At 42.8% G+C, this 19,748-nt stretch overlaps 1 protein-coding gene across 8 annotated transcripts in view; it reads left to right on the top strand.

The window, feature by feature from the left end:
• The window catches only part of foxp1b (forkhead box P1b), a 141,643-nt gene that overhangs the window by 106,968 nt on the left and 14,927 nt on the right, over positions 1-19,748 (top strand). For 7 of the 8 annotated variants that reach the window (XM_083668297.1, XM_083668302.1, XM_083668300.1 and 4 more), the window contains 5 exons: positions 1,634-1,784; positions 7,010-7,211; positions 13,005-13,112; positions 17,967-18,054; positions 19,449-19,532. In XM_083668297.1, the coding sequence (XP_083524423.1) occupies positions 1,634-1,784; positions 7,010-7,211; positions 13,005-13,112; positions 17,967-18,054; positions 19,449-19,532 (633 nt within the window). The remainder of the gene's footprint in view (positions 1-1,633; positions 1,785-7,009; positions 7,212-13,004; positions 13,113-17,966; positions 18,055-19,448; positions 19,533-19,748) is intronic. The other variant, XM_083668301.1, reaches the window with a different exon arrangement.

Raw genomic sequence — 19,748 nt, forward strand, 5'->3', positions numbered from 1 at the left:
GACCTTTGACAGGCAGAGCAGGGCGGGCGGAGGGGAGAGCGTTTTATCTGGCTATTTCAGCGGTTCAGCACACCGGCGGGTGACCTGACAGCAACGTTGCACTGAGACCTTTTTTGTATGCACTCAATTGTGAGAAGTAAACAAAGTGGTGTATCCTGTGTTTGGTAACAGGGTGCGGTGCGCAGCTTGGCAGCCGGGCTCGCTTCTAATGCCCCCCTCCCCCCTGTATACTCATATACAGCCCTAATATCCTGAACCTGCCTCACATGCTTATTTTGTTTGGCCGTCCTCATCATAAAAAACATGACAAGGTGGGCTTTGTCTTGATTGATCGCTATCTGTGCTGTTGCTGTTCTTTGAGTATTAACAATAACATATTTTGATTTGAACATGAATAGTTGAGCTGAGACTGAGGTTAATTGAAGGGTTAAATGTTCCCTCTCCTCTCCTCTGTTATCTAAATAGCATCTCCCATTTGTTTTGATCCTGAGACGATTGGGGATATTAGATAATTTCCTCCTATTTATTGTTCTGACTACACAGCACTACAGTATCTCTCTCTCTCTCTGTCTCTCTGTCCGTCCCTCCCTCCCTCCTTCCCCCCTCTCTCTCTTCCTTCTTCCTTTCTACTCTCACCTTCCGCCTATTTGTGTTCACACATTTCACTTTCCAGAGGCAAGTTCTTCTTTAACAGAAGTAGTCAGTCAAGTCAAAAAGAGACGCAGTATCTCAGTAGACATACTGTATCTCTACTATCCCCCCCCCCCCCCCCCCCCGCCCTCTTACTGTAGCCATGCAGTAGTACACTAGGGTGAAGTAGACGTGTGTTCTTCAGCCACTCTCTTCTATATGTTTCAACTCAGCTTGCTGCACTGGGGCAGAAACATATCCCCAAGCTCAGTGGCGCGCGCCTGAGACAGTTGTGCGAGTAGCTGGTGTGGTTATTAAACACTTTGATTTAGTCACACGTTGTTTGCTGAATTATGAATGGGTGTAATTAAAATCCTGTGGCTCTTATTATGAATGATTAACTATGTTGTTTCATTGTTTGTCATTTGCCTCCTGACTACTCGTTAATTAAGAGAGAGAGAGAGAGAGAGAGAGAGAGAGAGAGAGAGATGTATACTGTACCTGTCTTAAGTGTGCAGAGACAAAGCCACACTATGTGTGGAATGTCTGAGGGTGTATCGTGTGATTATACTGTAAGTGTGGGAACTGAGAAGGCGGTGTGTGTGTGTGTGTGTGTGTGTGTGTGTGTGTGTGTGTGTGTGTGTGGGTTTCCATGAGTTTCCATGAGGTTTTTGAGAACATATGTTCACACATACAGTATGTTGATACAGTATGTATACACTTGGTACCTTGAATGTGAACAGTACAGTATGTTTGATTAGGTGTCTACTTTACATTAGGTTTCAGCACACAATTGCATGTTTCAATGTTGGTTTAGATGGTTACGAACAGGATACTGGATTGTGTTTTCTCTAGCACATATGTCTATGTCCTGTTAGTGCGTTTACTCATGGTGTGTGTGTGTGTGTGTGTGTGTGTGTGTGTGTGTGTGTGTGTGTGTGTGTGTGTGTGTGTGTGTGTGTGTGTGTGTGTGCGTGTGCACGTTTGCGTGTCTGCTCCTCAGCAGCAGGTGTCTGCCCAGCAGATGGCCTTCCAGCAGCAGCTCCTCCAGGTCCAGCAGCTCCAGCAGCAGCACCTGCTCAACCTCCAGAGACAGGGCCTTCTCACCATCCAGCCTGGCCAGACCGCCATGCCCCTGCACTCGCTCACTCAGGGTGAGTACTGTCTACCACACCTCCAGGCAGGGCTTCAGCCTGTGCACCTGCCTCAGCCTCTACCCTATACACACTGTCTACAGTACCTGCTCCCTCGAACTCCCCCTTCACTCCCTCACTCTACAGATGCATTCTCCCATTCTTCCCAATGGGACATCATACTATATCAAAACCCACACTAGCAGTGCTCCCTACCTATCCAAGTCACATTTACACTGTAGTATATCCTCAGTAAGTGCGAGGGTAAATGATTGATATGGAGCATACTCCATGTTCTGTCCTTGGACTCTCTACCCATGCCCTCTCGTATGGATGGCATCATGATGGCTGTTGAAATAGTGGCAGTCCCTCCTCAGTAAAGAGGAAGACCGGCTCCATTGTTACTAAACTGCCACTGAACTTTTCATTGTGAAATCTCCCTGCCATAAAGGGTGTAGTGTGAGTCAATAATTGTTGTTTAGCCAGGAAGTTTGTCTTTATTTGTTTATTTTTTTTAATATTTTCTTAAGGAGCAGCCCTCATGACAAAGACTTCTTCATACAGGTTTGGAACATGACATTAGACTATTCATTCCACACGAAGACAAACAGTTGTGAAAAAACAAGATAAGGCGATAGGAAAAGGGGAGGGCTGCTTAGGTAATGGGCAAACAAAAACAGAGTTTGTACAGTTGTGTTATTGTTTGGACTGTGTAGGGAATCACTCATCCACCAGCAGACGATTGCCATAGGCACAGGCGTAGACGACTGGTGTGCTGTTAGTGTAAGTCGCTGAATTACCATGTGTCAGATAACTTGGCAAGCGCACACACACACACACCCTTTGAGTAAAGCATTACCCCAGTGATATGGCAGGCACAATGTACTTAATGGAATTGCACAACAGTTACAGAACATCCTGTTTACACTTCATTTTTTTGTGTCATCAAATACCTCTGGCTTTCTCACCCAATAACTGACCACAAACATATTGCAGTTCACACTTACTCTACGTGTTGAGCCGCCTGTTTTTTTTAGAGGATACTATACAGTACAATGGAAAGGATGATATCATTTATCTTTGTCATTATTTATACAAACACTGAAATGAGGAACTGAGTATTGCTTAGTTCCAGATTTTTTTTTTACTCAGTGAAACCTGGTTAGGCTGCCATTGGAAACCATTGGTGGTTAACTCTGTGTGTAAGACAGCTGTTAAAACACTTATCATGGTGGGGCTGAGTTTCCTATTCTACACATTTTCTGCTTGACTGTTTGAAGTTATTGATGACCTTTCTGTTTTCCACATCACTAAACTCTTTCATGCATCAGCAGGCCAGACCTACAAAGCTGAGATCTAATCTACAATATTCAGCAATGTAGTTAGCAGCAACGCAACACGAATGATGAGTTACTACGCTCTGTTTGGACCTCGGTGATTATGCGTTTGGACTGGGGCAATGAATTAGGATGACTTTTACACTGAGGCCATGATCAGAGATAGAGGCTTTTCTTCTTAATTTGAAATGCTAGCTATTGAAATCTAATGATTTAAATCTCATATCACATTAGTTAACTATTGTGCTGTACTCTGGCCATGCATTCAAGGTGTTCTGAAACAATACAGTAGATTCACCAATAAGGGTCCCGCTCCCAACAGCAGCTTGAGATTAGAATGAGAAGGCATGTAATGTGTACTCAGAAAATATTGTACTTTTAAAACATAGTTTGTTTAGATTTTTTGGTTATGGTCTCATGCTTGTTGGTAGAGACAGTATAAAGATTTTCATTGCAAACAGACTGAGGAATCATATTGAGATATCATTACCAAAATGTGATAGAAGTAATTGGATATAAGCTGTGAGAGTGCTATTGGGGTGAAGAACAATTGCTCTCTTTATCTGGACTTTAATTTGTTTCTCTTGCGGTAAATTCTTTTGACATTAATGTTCAAAGTCTTGGAAGCGGTCAGACAGTATCTGTTATAAATTACAACAATGTGTTTGGGGAGGATATAACTCCCATAAATATAAATTTGATCCAGTGCCCCTCCTCTGCTCCCCCCAAAAAAAAGCCTCTCCTCTTGACCTGTTCGGAGTGAGTGAGACTGCAGCGTTCGCTCCGCTCTGCACTCCCAGGTGCAGCTGCCAGGTGTGTGTGTGTGTGTGCGTGCGTGTGCGCGTGTGTGAGCGTGTCTGCATCTCGCCCCTCTCTGTGCCTGCCCTGATTGGCTAAAGGGTGGTTTTGTGGCCCCGTGACCTCGCAGGCCGCTCTGTAACAGACTGAGCTCTCATCGCAGGAGAACATCAGTTAAGTTGTCCAGGAGAGGGCAATGGGACAGTGACAAGACAAATTTGTCGGTAATATGAAAGCAAAGAATGTGGCGAAGCATGAAGCGATGTGCAGCAACACATCAGGGACAGCGGTGGGTAATACACCGGGCCTGTCAGTGATTGATTTGTCCAGCAGTGTGTTACTGGTAATAGTTCCTGCAGCATTAGGAAAGGAACATATTTTAGGCCTAAGGGGTGCATATCACCAGGCCAGTGATTACAGGAACATAAACAGGGGTGCACCAGAGGTCTCCGCGTGATGGAACAATAAACTAATAGTGGTGTCACCGTCCCCCCACGGTATTGACTCTGTGTGTGAAGAGTAACAGCAGAGTTTAAAGAGCCAGGAGCACTGGGGCTATTTTTTATTCGCTGGATGATGGCCTGCAACTGATGTCATTATGAACCTTAAATCAACTTTCTGCTTGCTTGAACATGGTCACCTGGGTATGGAGGTACAAGGACAGGAAAAGGTTGAAGAGCTCGGCCTGTCTGGGTGCCAGAGCTACCTGCAGAGGTAAAATTGAGTTGGGAGGCCGGTGATCAATCAAGTGTCCCAACAACATACATTTTTTAAAGTGCTTGTCTGTATTTCCGACCCATAATGAGTGGAATAGTTGTGTTGAAAAATGGAAAAAGGACAGATAAACCAATCTGGCATTTTAAAAATGGACAGACTGGGGATTCCAAAAAAAGGATTTACAGATCAATGTTATTATGTCTACCATTGTAATCAGATGGGGCCTTCTTCAGGAAGACAATAAGAAGCAGCTTGTCCAAACATAGAATGTAATACTGTTTGAGATGTTCAGGTGATTGTATTTTATTGTCATTTATGGGTTGTCGTGAACGACCCATTGTATGAAGATCCACCGAGGACAGGGGTGGTAGAGAATAGAGGTACGACGAATAAGAGGACAATAGAGAGAAATAAGGAGGTACAGAGAGATGGAGACAGCTTTGTCCCACTCCGTTACCTCTCTCATCAAACGAGTCTATCCTAGGCGGTTCTATCTGAGTAAACAGTGGTGTCGGGGTCACCAGGACTGGTGGGTAATTGAGGGAGAGTAGGCTGCCCTGTCAAGCACACAGGCTAAAAATACATCGCCCACTGTCACTGGGCACCAAGTGGGGGGAAAATGATTGTTCCCGCTGTCGAAGCACAGGACACTCGCCTCGCCATTGACCTTCCCCATCCGCACACAAACCATCACCGAAAACTTTCCAACATCAGAACACAATGGGTGTTTAATAAGGCAACTGGAAAGCATACAACCCCAATGGATTAGCATGCTTTTATACAAATAGAAACATTTGGCATATGCTGTGTCTTATGATTAAGGTACATGAAGGCATAAGAAGAGAATACAGATAGTCAGAGTAGAGGGAGCATGTAGGAATATTAAAATGAGGGAAGACACTCCTTGGAACGTGGAAAGGTTATTGATTTGTCCTGCAATAATTTCCTGCTCTTTGATATGCAAACGATCTAGTGTGAATTTACAGCAATCCTATCAGACTCATTTCACAGTTCTTAGCCCCTGAGTCTCTCTGGAGCCCTCCGCCTCATTAGGCCAATGTTCTCCATTACGAGCATAATTAAAATCTTTAGTAGCTTATCAAATTAAAAATATTTTTGCTGATCGTATTGAGATCTTCACCTCACAGTTATTTTCCACAACAGGAATAAATTAAGACTTAGCATTTTGCACAATGAATTGCGATCCGGTGCTTGAAAGAGCCACTTCTAGTATCTATAGAGCCGGCGATTAGAAAAGGAGGGAAAAAACCCAGAGAATATAAACCCACGGAGATAAGCATGTGCAAATCATCTTTCATTTGCCATTGCTCATTTTGAGAATGGATTTAATTAATTGTAATGTTAAACGAGTGGTCTTGCCCATCTCTCGGTGGTTTAATTCACCACATATCAAAGGCTCTTTCAGTATGTTTAAAACATGTGGCTTATTTAAGGACAGATCTGAATACCCCAATACAAATTTGCACACATTCCCATATTGGATCTTTCAATATGCTATTAAAAATGTGGGTTAAGCAAATAGGTTTTGACTGACAATACAAATGGCCAATGGCACAAATACTCTATGGGACTGAATCTTATTTTTCTTATTAGTTTTAGCCTCATTTATGTCAAATGAAAGCAGGCTTCTCCTGCATGGTAACAGACACCCTATAGATGGACACATACACATATACATTGTATGCAAACAAAGACTGGGTTCTCTCATACATGGAAACTGGGGTGTACAAACACAGCATTATCCTTCCTCATCCCCAATCTCGCCTAGGGTGTCAGTATCACTGTCAGTCAGGAACAGAGAAAACAAGCTCCGTGGATGTGTTTCCAACACAAGAAATGTCTTCTGTCTTCAAGGGATTTTTTTTTCAAAGGGCTGTGTGAGCTGCAGTGTGCTTGACTTGTTAAATGAGGTTTAACTCTTCTGTGTCAATTGGAGGCGGTGCAGAGCTTTAAGTATTTTGCACATTAATGCGCTTTTGAGAATATTACCCCAGGGTCCTGTTTCTCTAAGAGGTGGGGTGGGGTGTTTTTCTGAATTGTTGCTATTGTAAACTTTTTTGTGTGTGTGTTCTCCCCTCTTTGTTGTTGGAGAAACGATGGTGATTATTCAGATTTCATGCCTTGTCTGGATGTTAATTATTTACTGTGGGCATGAAATGTGCGTGAATGCCAGGGATTTGTGTATACAAACACGCTTCAGATCACAGGGAGAAGGGGGAGGGGGGGGAGCAAGTGCTCTCAGTGCATTACCCTGTAGTGGAATATTTTCTAATTAATACTCGGCTTTGTTTACAGACCCTTTGATTTAATTATGTGACGAAGAGAGTTGGATTAGCTGTTAATTGATTTAATTATCCAATTTGTTTGTTTCAGGCATGATTCCAGCGGAGCTGCAGCAGCTGTGGAAGGAGGTGACGAACGCACACGTGAAGGAGGAGAACAGCAGCAGTAACAATGGCCACCACCACCACCGTGGCCTGGACCTGTCCTCTCCGGCGACCCCCAAGAACCCACTCCTCAACCAGCACGCCTCCACCAATGGCCAGTACATGGGCCATTCTCTCAAGAGAGAAGTGTGAGTACCTCCCTCCCTGTCTTGTCTGGCTGGCTGGCTTCTTTTGTTTTGCCCACCCCCAACAGATTCACAATAAGCTGTTTGGCACAATAGGTTTATATATTTCCAAGCAGAGCACAGTGGCTGAATATGTTACCATTTAACATGAAAGAAACCACAGATTACTATGTTCACTTCAATCTGACCAGTTTTTCAAAACTGGAGTGCAACTAGGCAAAGATGTTTTCCTGAAAAAAGACCCAACTGGAACTCATTAGGTGTGACATACTTTTTACTGTCATCTTTGACTAAAGCAAACAGGAGGCCTACATATCCCCATTTAAAATTGCAATTCCTTGAAGGGGCCTGAGTTGATGGACATGCTCCCATAGGGCTTTGCCCACAGATGAATATTAATTTACAGTTTGTAAGTACCTTATTATTTTCATTAAGACACAGGGCCTTTTCTGTGTGTCTGAATCCAGCTGGGGATTCAAGGGGAACACCTGGGAGCCAGGGAGTGATTTGGAGAAAAGATTGGAGTAATGGAAATGGGATCAGCATACTATTAATTAGGGGGTCAAGGGTGCTATTATTTCAGTTGCGCTTAGGAAACTGCAGCTGTGACTTTGGCTCTATTTTGTTAAATAAAATTAAAATTACCAACGTCTATTCAACAACAGAAAAACACACACCCGTGCCACCTTCAATTCCCCTCTGGATAATAACGTTTTTGACACTCACCATACAGTACAAAAGACATGTAACCAAATGTTGACGTTCTGCTTAATTTACTGTAGCCTTCAGTAGAAACATAATGATCATAATTGATATGAAATAACTAAAACACATGCTTACTTTAATGGAAACATGTGAAACAGGGACTGTTTGTTAATATATTATGCCTCTGTAGGAATGTATTCCTATTTGAAAAGATCTAAGCTAGACATACCCTCTTTAGATGAATGATTGACATGATATTTGCAGGTTTTCAGTAAATCTCCCTAAACCGTGGCTATGTCTTTAAGGAAGGAATTAATTTGGCATCCAATACGTTTACTTGTTTTTTTGCACTGAGGCATGATCTTTGAACTGCTAGCGAGGAGCCTCTAGGCACCATGAGCTCACTGCATAACATCTGACTTGTGTTTCAGTGATCAAAACCTATGTGTCATTATGAAAGCAATGCCGATGAAAACACGTTTAGCACTTTAATCCCTCAGACCTTGGGAGGTAAGGAGGGGTTCATACACACAGGCTGCTGCTCCTCTCTCATTGTGTAGAGAGGCAAGCCAGCATGAAGGACGTGACTGACAGTGTCACTCACTCTGCTACAACAAAGAATTGGGACTGTCTGATGTGGAAAATGGATGGAAAATATTTTTTTACTAATAGTGGTATTCATGTTCAGTGGTATTTCTTTTTGTATGGTCCTAATATGAAGATTTACACAATATCCACATCTTGCGTAGATATTACTGTACATGGAAATACTAGAAGATCTTCTGTCCCTCACACACTATCCCCTGAACACAGTTGACACACATACATTACATATAAAGACCACACATACACACACACACACACACACACACACACACACACACACACACACACACACACACATATTTGGAGCTCCTGTGACACCTCTCCAAGCTTCCAGCTGACAGTATACACAGGCCCCAGCTTGCTGTGCTGTGCTGTGCTGTGCTGTGTGGCTGAAGACTAATCGGAGGGGAGGATATTGACACGCTCGCTCCATCACATGTCCTTAGATGTGAACAAACAACAAGAGCATCAGTAGGAAGAGAGGAACAACAAGTCCCAGCTGAGGGCTCCATGAAACATTGGAGAAGACGTGTGTGAGAGCCGGGCCCCCTCTGCCTTGCGCTCGCTGTCGGAGATTAAAGGAGACGTCAACAGCAGTTTAACACACGCTCCAGTGAAGAAGGCAATCTGGGGTTGAATATTCACCCAGTATCTTAGATCTGTCAGAAAGCCAAGCAGGTGATTTCTCACCCGCTCTTGCTCTCTTTCGCTCGCTCGCTCTCTCTCTCTTTCCCTTCCTCCCTCTCCATCTCTCTCTCTCTCTCTCCCTGTCTCCCTGTGTGCTGGTGCTGTGGATAAGCAACACAAAGTTTCCAAATGTGGAATTAACAATAGATGACTGATATCAAATGGGCATGAAGAATTCCCTATTAAGCAACTGGATGATGCTAATTTAGATTCATACAACCAATAATCATTGCTTGTGTTAATTTCCATGAGCTTAAATCATTGAACTATCAAGAGCATTATTCCCTCTCTTTTGATGATGCAGACTCAATTCTAATCAGAATCCTTGGGAAAAAATGTAATATTATTAAGTATGATTATTTCCATGCAAGGCTATGAGAAAACGTCTGTGTTATAATCCTGGGATTTGAATAATCATGTTGGAGATAATGGGCTGGGCTGGGCCGGGCCAGGCCACGGTGTAAATAGAGAGCATCCACTCATCCTCCCAGCGCTGAACTTAATGAACTTTTAATTGATGTGGTTTTGCAAGTCCTTTTGTCATGCAACAGAAACACAGCTCTCTGCTGATGGGCCTGTTTTCCCGACTGGCCTCAGATTGGTTTACAGCAGCCTCTAAGTACCATGTAGTTAGTTTCATGTGTCATATAAAATCTGCCCAGGCACAGCGACGCCTGCAACTAAAACCTTAAGTGCATCCACAGGCATCATTCGCAGGCTTTGCACTTCCGTCTTAAAGGAAGGAGGAGAAATTCAATCACTGCCGGTCGGCACACCGAGACAAGGCGCGCTCCCGCTTTTAGCTGCCTCAAAGAGCCCTCACTCATAGCAGGACAGACTGGGAGTCTGTCTGAACATACCCCAATATGACTTAAGCCCTCTCCTCAGTCAGTCAGTCAGTCAGTTATCCTTCAGTCCGAGCTCTGGGATGTGAGTGGAGAAATACCCCTGTGAGCCAGGTCTTCTTTGTTCAATGATTTGCTTATTTAAATTAAATGCTTCCAATCTGTATCTGACATTAATTCCCATCCCTGAGCTGTGATGGTTATGTGTGAGAGAGATGGGGAGAAAGAGAGAGGGAGAGAGAAGAGAGAGAGAGAGGGAGGGGGAGGGGGAGAGGGAGAGGGAGAGGGAGAGCATCCTCACAAAGCATTTGGCCCACTTACTTCCCAGCAACCATCAGTAACCACAGCTCAGGGACTTCAGCTCAGCAATCGAGATAAATAATCTGATTTGGCACGACACTCCCCTCTCTTGCCTTTAATTTGTTCTTACACCAGGAAAATGATAATTAAATCATTTAGGGTAAAAAACCCTTGAGTGGCGGGGAAGGAGGAGGGAATGGAGTTGGGATCCAGAGAGCTGAGGGAGCATCAGTAGGCCACAGAGCAGGAGGAGGAGTCATCGATACCCTCACACAGAGAGGGATAGTGTTATGACTGGCCCTACAGATCATGTCCAGACTCTGACCTAGCGTGGTAGACTAGACATCAATCCCATCTCTGTTTGGTACCAATAGATCCAGACTGCCAGTGTATCATCCCCCAGGATCACGCATTGTTTATGACCCAAAAGCATCTTACCTTAAAAAAAATAGACAGATCATATTTTGTGCACTTACACACCACTCATAGCTGTCTAGGTTGTGTCTCTGCCTGCAGTGTGTTGTTGGTCATACTGGGATATACACGTCGCAACACCTGGAAGGTTTGACCACATTCCCTAGGTAGAGGCGTTTTTTATTTTTTTTGTTCATTCCTGCTCTCTAAAGGAGCCAGATGACATGGTTTCCCCCATTGCTGTTACAAGATCATTAGAGTTCTCTTCCCCGAGGCTGCCTGACAATAATAGCATCCTGACAGACCTGCAGAGGGTGCGAGTCAAATTTAACTCTGAGAGAAGATCTGAGGAGGAGCTGTTTTTTTCTCTCTCTTCTAGTATTGAATAGAAATGAGGTCACAATGGGGAGAAAACCCCCTGAATCCCACATACTTCTTCTATTACACTAATGCAGCTCATTTGGTGTAAATTCTGTCATTTACTACTGTTTAGTCATCCGCCGTTTAAAAGGGCACTTCTGCCGCCAGCCCTTCAGAGAGAGCTTTGTGCTCGCTGAGTCCCAGCGCACTCCACAATTCAATATCTTATTAATACAGAATTAACCAACAGGCCTGCTTGGAAAGAATTAAAAAAGGATCTCTTTAAATTAAAAATCAGCGCTACATTCACCAGTCCACACATTTCCTTGTTAAAAACTCATTATAATAGATCTTCTACCATCTATTTATTAGCTGTATCAAAACAGAGGTTTTAATGCGTATGCATAATTCATAATTGAATTTTTTAAAAATATTTCTGACTTTTGAGAGGGAAAAAAAACTGCTAACCACATTCATGAATGCTTCACTGCTTCCTAATTGCAATGCAATTATCACATGTTATGAACAATGTGAACTCTTAAGCAAGTAATTATAACACAAGGAAACCTGTGACGACCCTTTAAATTTCCTACTTGAGGTACAGCCGTACTAACATCTACACAAATGAGATTTTAATCTGAACATCGGCGTATTTAATCCTGCAAAATTGCCACACCACGATTAGATTGATTTAATTCACAGACATCTTTGTGCATCTGTAATGCTTTAGGATTGGCTAAACAATGCAAGGAGAATTTTTTCTAACTGTCATCCTCAGGAAAAAAATACGCAGGGAGAATATCCATATGAATCAGACAATGGTGGTTAGAATGAATCCCTAACGACAGCACTGCTGTGGGATTTGGGTATAATGAATCTCTCCTTGTCCTCTTCCCTCTCAGCCTCCTGGAGAAGGGTCCATTACATAAGCGGGCCTGTTAGGAGCAGCAGTGATGCGCTGGAGAGCCACTAGAAGCACAGGTGGTAGCGATATAGGACAGTCCCCCAGGCTCTTGTAGCTGAGAGTTGTGTGGCTTGTATAGTGCCTCTGTCCATATGGCAGTCTGTCTCACTCACTTAAAGACACTGTCTACATGCAGGCTGTTACAATACACTGGTTGTGGTTATAACTCCGGTTCTCCACGCTCGTCGACATATGGAAGATGTTGTCTCGTTAGTTTTTTGGGGGACAGTCCTGGTATTTAGACTGCTGTTGTGAACCTGTACCTGTAAGTTCTCCTCAGATGGTGTGTGTGTTGTGGGCCCCTGCTGACAAATAATGCTTTATTTGCCATGCAATCAATCGTCAATCAATTGTTGGAATGTGATATTTTTTGCACACCCTTTAGGGGCTTCCTGTTGTGGGACTGGCCCGTTTCTCCAGGTGGGTTCTGGGATATGGTTCATTGGTCGGGGCAGGAGGACCCACGTCTGTAGGAACTCCTGGCTGCCTGGATCAAAGTGGGCTGCTACTCCAGTCACTGACACTAAATAATAACATATTGATTGGGTCCCTCTCATAGGGGCCTGCGAGAGCCCCACCTCCAAGCAAAGAGGTAGCAGAGATCACAAGGCTACACAGATCTCACACTGCCCAAGGTACAAAGGTCAATTCAAAGACGGTTTCTTGTAGAGACAACATGCACACTGGAATTCTATCCAAATCCACCAACATCCTCATGCTCAACAAATTCATTTTGGTCACATGCCATTGAAACGTCTGAATGATTAGATGTTGCCGATATAAATGTCTAACTGAATTATTGAACTAAGGCACTACAATACTGCTGTTACATTGAATAGTAAAGGTCTTTCACATAGTGAGTGTTAATTAAGTGGTACTAATGTGTTTGTCTCTCTCTGTCCTCTTCTCTTCCAGATCTACGCTAGACGACCACTCTCCCCACAGTCACCCTCTTTACGGTCATGGGGTGTGCAAATGGCCTGGGTGCGAGGCAGTGTTTGATGACTTCCATTCATTCCTAAAGTAAGTGGCAGCATTTTCAGGCTGCATTTCCGTCAGTGTTATGCTGTTGGTCTCCTCAGACTCTCTCTACCCCCTCCTCTCATTGCTTGAACCAATAATGGCTCTCATGTTCTTCCTTGTCTCAGTGGCACTACAGGTGCACCTGGTTGTTATTCCTGAGTGTGGGTGCTGGGTATAGGTCTGCAGTGTGTTGTTGGCCCTCTCTGTGAGGGTGCTGGGGTGGGGTCTCCTCCGGTCCACTGCATGGGCCTCTAATTCCTGTGATAAGTGCTGTCCCCATGGTGATTGGGGCCGTTTTTCCCAAACAAACAACGGGAGGATGTTTATCTGTGGCAGCCGACACTCAGGGCGCTCCGCATGTTTGCCCTTGTCACTGGACAGGGATTGGTGTGTGTGCCTTCGTTCTCCTCACTCAGCTCTTTCTGGCTTTCTCTTGCTTGTCTTTCTCTCTCTCTCTCTCTCTTTGTCTCTCTCTCACTCACTCTCTCTTTCTCTCTATGCAGTCTGTTTGTCTTTCTCCTCCTCCTCTCTCTCTCTTTATCTTTCTCTTTTTTTTGTATCTCAAAGACACATTATGCACACTTTGTGCAACAAAACAAGTCTACCCTTATTTCACTTGGTAGTATCAGAACCAGAGCTAACTGTTGTTCACTCTTCACATTTGGCCTGATCTAGTCATGCTATCGATTCAGATAAATCATAAACCAGAGGGTCCACTCGACCCACTGAAACAGAACTTAGATTTCCTCTATAATTCATGTCCACTCTGAACTGGGCCTTTGTTTTCCTGTATGATTCCCTGTCTGAGCCAGGCCCCTGGTTTACTAATCAACCTTGTGTGCAGTGTTCTCTGGGTAATCCAACACATAACAGCGCCATGGCTACGGAGAGGATGAAAACATCTGTGCTATGGCAGCAGATCAATGGCTCTCTGTCGCCCAGGATTAGTCGCACTTTAAACAAGATATGACACAATTCCATTATCCTGGGCCCAAACTAAAACAAGCGCTCAGGGCACATAGGGGTCTCCTCACAAACACAGGAGAGATAGGTGGAGGAACAGCCAGCTTTGTAGCCAGGCAGAGGGTTTTTTCTGCTAAAACTCTGGATTTCATTTCTCATTTTACACTACGCAGCACAGCCACTTTGAGAGAAGTTTGTTTTGAAAAGTGTCCTAAAATGTTTATGGCACGGCAACCACTTTTGAGATCATTTTGATGATAATGTCAGCTACCTCGGATTTGTGTTTACTCCAGTGAAAGCAAAGAAAGAAAGTTTGATTTGATGCTGTATTTTTTTTCTGTTTAGACTACATTTTCACCAAGTTATTCGACTTAACATCACAAATTAGCAAACAGATGTCCTTTTTTTTTGCCCCTCTCATTTCAGCTTTGGGAGTGTCCCGTTCAATCCATCACTATTTATTGTATTCTGACATTGCCTCACCCTTTGTTTATAGAAGTGAAAGGAATTAAAAACTGTATGCCCGGTAAAGCTCTCTTTAGAAAAAAAGTTTCTAAGTGCACTCTGCTCTGTTTTTACAAGTGTTTTTATCATGGCAACATCTTGTTTACTTTAGTTGCCTGCCTAAACTGCTTGGAACATGTTAAGAAAACATTTGGAGAGAGTCTCCACAAAGCCGCCTTTGTTTAACAGCGGGCAAGAGTGTGAGCAGCTCACCAAGGTGTTAACTCTCAAACCCTTAAGCACTTCCACATGAAGCCCTGGGACTGATACTCCAACTCTCCCAAAAAGAATCACAAATAAAAACAAAGAATAAATCAGGCATGTACTAATAACTCCTCTGAAATGGCACTTTAGGGTGGATAGATATGTTGAGAGTGAAGCAGAGGAGACAGGAGAGACAGTGTGTGTATAGTCAGCAGAACACTGAGCACTGTGTACCAGAGTGAGGAAGGTGAGGAGGACTAACGTCAACCAGATTTCAGCTCTGCATGCCAACAGTAACAACTAACACGGGACTGAAATGTTGTTTTAAACTGTGTGCATATTTATTCTATCTTTTAAAGAAAACATTACATACCTACATGCACTATCTTGATAAATAAAAAGGGGCCAAATCCTATTCCTGTTTTCAATTCAGTGCTGAGAGGGTGGGGTTCAGTTCATAGAAAAGCTTGGTCTTTTTTATGAGGGTCAAGACCCCCTCTTCAGTGACCGTTCAAAGGTCAAAGCCAGTGAAACACTGCACTGCCCTCTAGTGCTGCACCCTCCGACTCTCGCGCTCGTAAAAGTGACTCTCACATCTGAACGCACTCTGAGGATCGCTTTAGAAATGATATTGTGTGTTGAGTATTCGAAAGACGATGCTGTTTTTCATATCTCTAAAGGTGTGTGTGTGTGTGTGTGTGTGTATGTGTTTGTGTGTGTGTGTGTGTGTGTTTGAGTGTGTGTGTGTGTGTGTGTGTGTGTGTGTGTGTGTGTGTGATGCTCTGCAAGAAGCTGAATTCAACATGACAGTCACTCATTTCATAATAACCAGCTACTGTAATGGCAATGTGATAGTTGAACACAGCATCATGTTACATAAGAATTAAATTAAAGATTGTAAGACCATCTTTCAGAAATAGAGGGGCTTGTAGTAAACAGCAAATTTCTACAGCATTGTCAAATATTTTAAATGCAGGGTTAATCTGATTGCTGGAGGACATACTGTATGTGTACTAAACAGTTTTACTGACAACAATGAAAACAGGAACCCATACAAGTAAACCCAATGATGAGCTAAATGGATATGTGGCATAGGGCTGGTCCAAGTTCAGCCAGTGCGTATAATTAAAAACACGAAAGAAAGGAAGGCACCCTAAAAGATATGTAAAAAGCTGACTGTTTAAAGAATGTCTATTTAACTTGTTTTATTGTGGCAATTTACATTAGGGACTGTCATCCTGCCAGAAAGCTTTTAAAATCTGCGTCATTTGAAGTCCAGAAAGTGACACATGCCAACGTTCATAGTCTCTTTCGATGTCAGTTCCCCGTATCCCAAGCCCCCGTGTCCACACACTCTTCGCAGGGCTGCATTAGGGGCCATTTGAATATTTCATTTCCTATTAATTATGCACTGTGACTCTCCATGTCATTAGAAGAAAAAAAGTCTAATGTAACAAAGGAGGAAAAGGAGCAGGGCACATGGCTTCTGTGAACAGAGAAATTCCAAAGCTCATCACGTAAGGCACTCTTCATTGAAAATGCAGTCTATGCCGGTTAAATTGAAGTTGAAACGTCTTTACCTATTCTTTTTTTTCCCTTTTACATTCAGTAAGATGTGTGTAATGTTTACCAGTTTCATTTTCCAACCTACTTAATTAAATGGCCGGTTATTTAATTCAGACAAATGTGAAGCCCAGAGTGGACAGAATTGATTTCAGCAACGGTTATCGTCCACGCTTTCCTCAGATATGCCTTTTCTCATTTTTGTCAAAATAATTAACTTGAAATACTGAATGTACATTACAGGCCATTTCCAAAAATGTCTAAAAGATCCAATCACAGGGCCGTCTGGAAAGCACTGTATTTTCCAGAAAAGGTTTAAATCATTTTCCTCAAGGTTGAAAATAACCCCCGCCAAGACCAGAAACCTTCACATTCAAGCAGAACACCATCAATTCTCCATCGCCTTACATATGTCTGTTTTGTGTGTGTATGGGTGTTTTTAATGCACAAACGTGTTGTCTGTATGTTAAGCAATCGCTCCACAACAAAACTGCCAGGGAGTCCTCAGATTTATTGGCCCATCACATCAGCCTGGGCTGCCACTGTGCATGCCCCGGTTAGGTCTGGCTACTTTTGATTTGCAGTAAATGACAGAAAAAGTGCATTTGAGAAGGCAGGCACGTCACACACCATTCTTCCCTCCGCCGACGCCACTGTGCTGCGCGCATAGAGGCATGCCTAGTGACAGTGACCTACATGGTCACCGAAGATGTGATATAATTTATGATATATATAATATATTGGATCCATTAGCGAGCATAATGAAGTAGTGAAATGAAAGGGTATTTGTGAAATCAGTTCAAACATCCTGCTCGGATTATGATTAAATGATTAATGAAATGCCCCTGCATAAGCATTTTCAAACAGTAATTCATGCGGAGGCTGATAAAAATCCTCCAATCATATTTCCTTCACTCGTGAACCTTATCTCCACCATTTTATATAAATCACGAAAAAAAACCTGTCTGCTGCCGGGCGAGCTACTTATTTAGATTAGTTATAAACGTGCAGGAAAAGAGAACATCTTCGCAGTATAAAATAATCATGCATAATTATATTCATAATTCAAGTTTGTGACAGATTCCATCTCTCTTCTTCTTGTTGTCCTTTGCCTTTACTTCTGGCTTCATTTGAGTTCTCTTAATCTTGATGACATAATTAACTGAAAAAGCCACAAAAAGAAGGAGAATCTGCCACCCAGAGAAGGATGGTGCCATCTTTGAAAAGAAAGGGAGCACTGAGGAGCACTGCATCATTTACTAAACGAGTCCGACCTGAAATTCCCCCGTAATTTTTTCTTATCTCTGAACTTAAGTTTGAGCAGATATGGCCCCCTCACGAAATGTGGATTTCATTCTTCTTTGCTTAAAATAGTATTTTCTTTTCAGGTTATTCAGATATTATTACAGAAATCCTGGTCATATTTGGATAGTTTTGCACAATATTTACCCATTAATTTGTCTACACCAGCCTTTTATACTTTCTGTTCTCAATACCCTTACAGAGGAATTACAAGCTCATGCAACCACATAAAGCATGAAAGGGTTTGTGCAAAAGGCTGCAGTAAAAAACAAAGACAAACTGAGCTCAAATGTTTGTTTTTTCTCTGTTTCTCTTCAGGCATCTTAACAATGAGCACGCCCTGGATGACAGGAGCACGGCCCAGTGTCGAGTGCAGATGCAGGTCGTACAGCAGCTGGAACTACAGGTATTGTCTCCTGGTTTGTTTTGGCCCAAATATTTGTGTCTCTTCTTCTCCTGACACTTCCTCTGTCTGCTGCCCCCTCCCTGTCTCGCAGATATGAACCATGGGGTCAGACATGGAGGGGGGTGGAAGAATGAAATTATTTTGTACATTTGTGAGTAACCAGTCATTAAAAATGTGTTATGTATGCATGACAGCCAGGCAAAGATATATGAAGGGCCCGGGGCTAAGTAGAGAAGATAATTACATTTTGAATTTTACTGGGTTTTAAAGTTATTTATGACTTTTAACTGTTTGGCACCAACAATAAAACACTTGGTGAAATGCTCAGGCAGCAGCCGCGCTGAACGCCCTCAATGTCAGCTGGGTTTATTGAACGGAAAGGTTACGATTGAGAACCATACAATACAGAGATGTTCTTTCTCACTAATATTAGTTATAAAGGGGTTTAATGCAATTCCTCCTATGAGTGGTCTGATACTTCCCTATAAGGGACCCTGAAGCATATATATATATATATACACACACACACACACACACACACACACACATACATACATTAAGTATGCACTTATGGAAAAAAGGACACTTTGTTATTCCATTAGTGTGGATTAGTAAGGGGCACTGGAGTGGTGGGTTTGATCACTTCCCTACTAGTGGTCACAATGGAAACCTCCCCTCCATCTCAGAGTCAGGTGTCTTTGAGGAAGGTTTGAACATTTTCATTCAAACTGTAGGGTAGATCCAACAAAGCATTCTATTAAGTGTCCCTTTCATTTATTAGTTACTAACCAAGGACACTTTTATAACATGCACTATCCACTTACATAGAGTCACTGAATATCGTTCAAGTAAGTGAGAATTGACCAAGGGTAAAGCAATTCTTATTTACAGAATTCTAAGGGTACAAGTCCAGTTAATTAGGCATTATTTCCGCTCGGGTTGTGTGTCAGTGAAAGCGACTCTTAGTAAGAATTGATCAGACACATCCTTCTAACACAGCATATCTCAAAACACAGCATATCTCCATAACTTGAGCTGGCATCTTAGGCAGAGCAGTAAGAAACAGGTAGGGAGATCCAGGTTTTTTTTGTTGTTGTTTTTTTAAGGGCCAATGGGACACACTGTAGTTCAGCCTTGAAGGAGCGGCATCCCCGGGTACACTTATGCAAGTAGACTGTATGGGTCTAGTGGTCCGTTTTTAAGGGTGTCATGGGTAGACACAAATTAGGTGGCAACTCTCATGAACTCAAAAGTAGGTTAAGCAGTTGATAAAGAATCATAGCAGCCTATAGCATATGAGAAATCCTCATACCGAATATCTGACAAACACTGCAGTTGGAAAGAACAACATTTATTGGAAATGGATTTAATGCCTTTTTCCCTCCTCATTACAGCTATCGAAAGACAAAGAGCGTCTGCAAGCAATGATGACTCATCTCCACGTCAAATCTACGGAGCCCAAATCCACCCCACAGCCAGTGAGTAGCAGTCCTGTCATATGTCTCTCTCCTCCTTCTGCTCCTCTCGTTTGTCTAATTAATACACATGTTATTTATTCATTTATTTCTCCTCCTCCTATCTCTTTATTTATCAGCTAAACAAAAGCAGCTGTTCTCTCTCGAGCTGAAAATATTGTTTTGATCACATCTGTTCACATCCCAGATTCAATTTTGCTCAGAAGATGAACTCAAAGT

The sequence above is a fragment of the Argentina silus genome (assembly GCF_951799395.1).
Source record: "Argentina silus genome assembly, chromosome: 4".
NCBI lineage: Eukaryota > Metazoa > Chordata > Actinopteri > Argentiniformes > Argentinidae > Argentina > Argentina silus.